This window comes from Myotis davidii, unplaced genomic scaffold, assembly GCF_000327345.1.
Source record: "Myotis davidii unplaced genomic scaffold, ASM32734v1 scaffold638, whole genome shotgun sequence".
In the NCBI taxonomy this organism is placed as follows: Eukaryota; Metazoa; Chordata; class Mammalia; order Chiroptera; family Vespertilionidae; genus Myotis; species Myotis davidii.
This window is the reverse complement of record NW_006289391.1, coordinates 843258-844139: the sequence shown is the minus strand read 5'-3', so window position 1 is coordinate 844139 and position 882 is coordinate 843258. Positions and strand designations below refer to the sequence as shown.

At 59.5% G+C, this 882-nt stretch overlaps 1 protein-coding gene across 3 annotated transcripts in view; it reads right to left on the bottom strand.

The window, feature by feature from the left end:
* P2RX5 (purinergic receptor P2X 5) overlaps nucleotides 1-882 on the bottom strand; it is a 15424-nt gene that overhangs the window by 9675 nt on the left and 4867 nt on the right. For all 3 annotated transcript variants that reach the window (XM_015562451.1, XM_006761485.2, XM_015562452.1), the window contains exons 4-5: nucleotides 583-658; nucleotides 406-502 (exon numbers count right to left, since the gene is read on the bottom strand). In XM_015562451.1, coding sequence (XP_015417937.1) covers nucleotides 406-502; nucleotides 583-658 — 173 coding nt within the window. The remainder of the gene's footprint in view (nucleotides 1-405; nucleotides 503-582; nucleotides 659-882) is intronic.

Here is an 882-nt window from a genome sequence, read left to right as displayed (position 1 = left end):
TGGGATCCTGTTCACTGACTCTAAAATGATCAGGGCAGATCTCATACAAAAGGTATTGTGTATGTCTCTGTTAACCCGTCTAAGGGCTACTTCATGCCAGGGACTCATCGGTTGAGTCAGACCGAGCACTCAGACTAGAGAAGTGGTGAGCAAGTTCATAAAATGATGTAAGGTGACCCCCCATCCACCCCCCTGCCCCCAGGCCTGTGGTGGGCCAAGGCCTGCTGCTCCCAGGGTCCCCTGGAGCCTCTGCCAAGGACAGTTAATTCGTTCATGGTGGGGTGTTCAGGCCTTTGTGGGTGTCCTTGGGTTGAGGGTCCGGAGTGGGCCTGTCTCTACCATCAGACTTGGACCCGCTGCCCAGGACTGGGAAACCCCTTGGGGTCCCAAACCACAGCCACGTACTCTGGCCTGGACCTTGTTTCCACTGGGCACCAGGCGAAGATCTCGCAGGTGCCCCTTTGCATGTTCTCTGCCCGCAGGCAGCGGCCAGTCCTCACTCCTGCAGGGGGACAAGAGTAGTGCCAGGAGCCTCCAGGCCCCAGCCCCTCAACCCCCTAGTCCTGGCCATCCAGGCCTCACCATTTCCAGTCACGACAGGCTCCCCAGGAGGACAGTCACTGTCCTCAGAGCACACAGCGTCAGGAATGCTTTCATTCTGCCAGGAGAGAAGGGGCACCTGTGTAAGGGCTCCCCTGCAGGTTCCCAGCTCAGCCGGTCCCACCACAGGGGTAGGACAAGGCTCCTCCCCTGCCTGGGGCCACACACCCTTTGAGAACCTGTTTCTCCCTGTGAGAGTACAGGTACATGCACCGGTGTACACCCCCCCCAGACCCCCACCCCGCCCAAGGGCCCTGGAAGGGACAGAACTGCTTCTGGAGA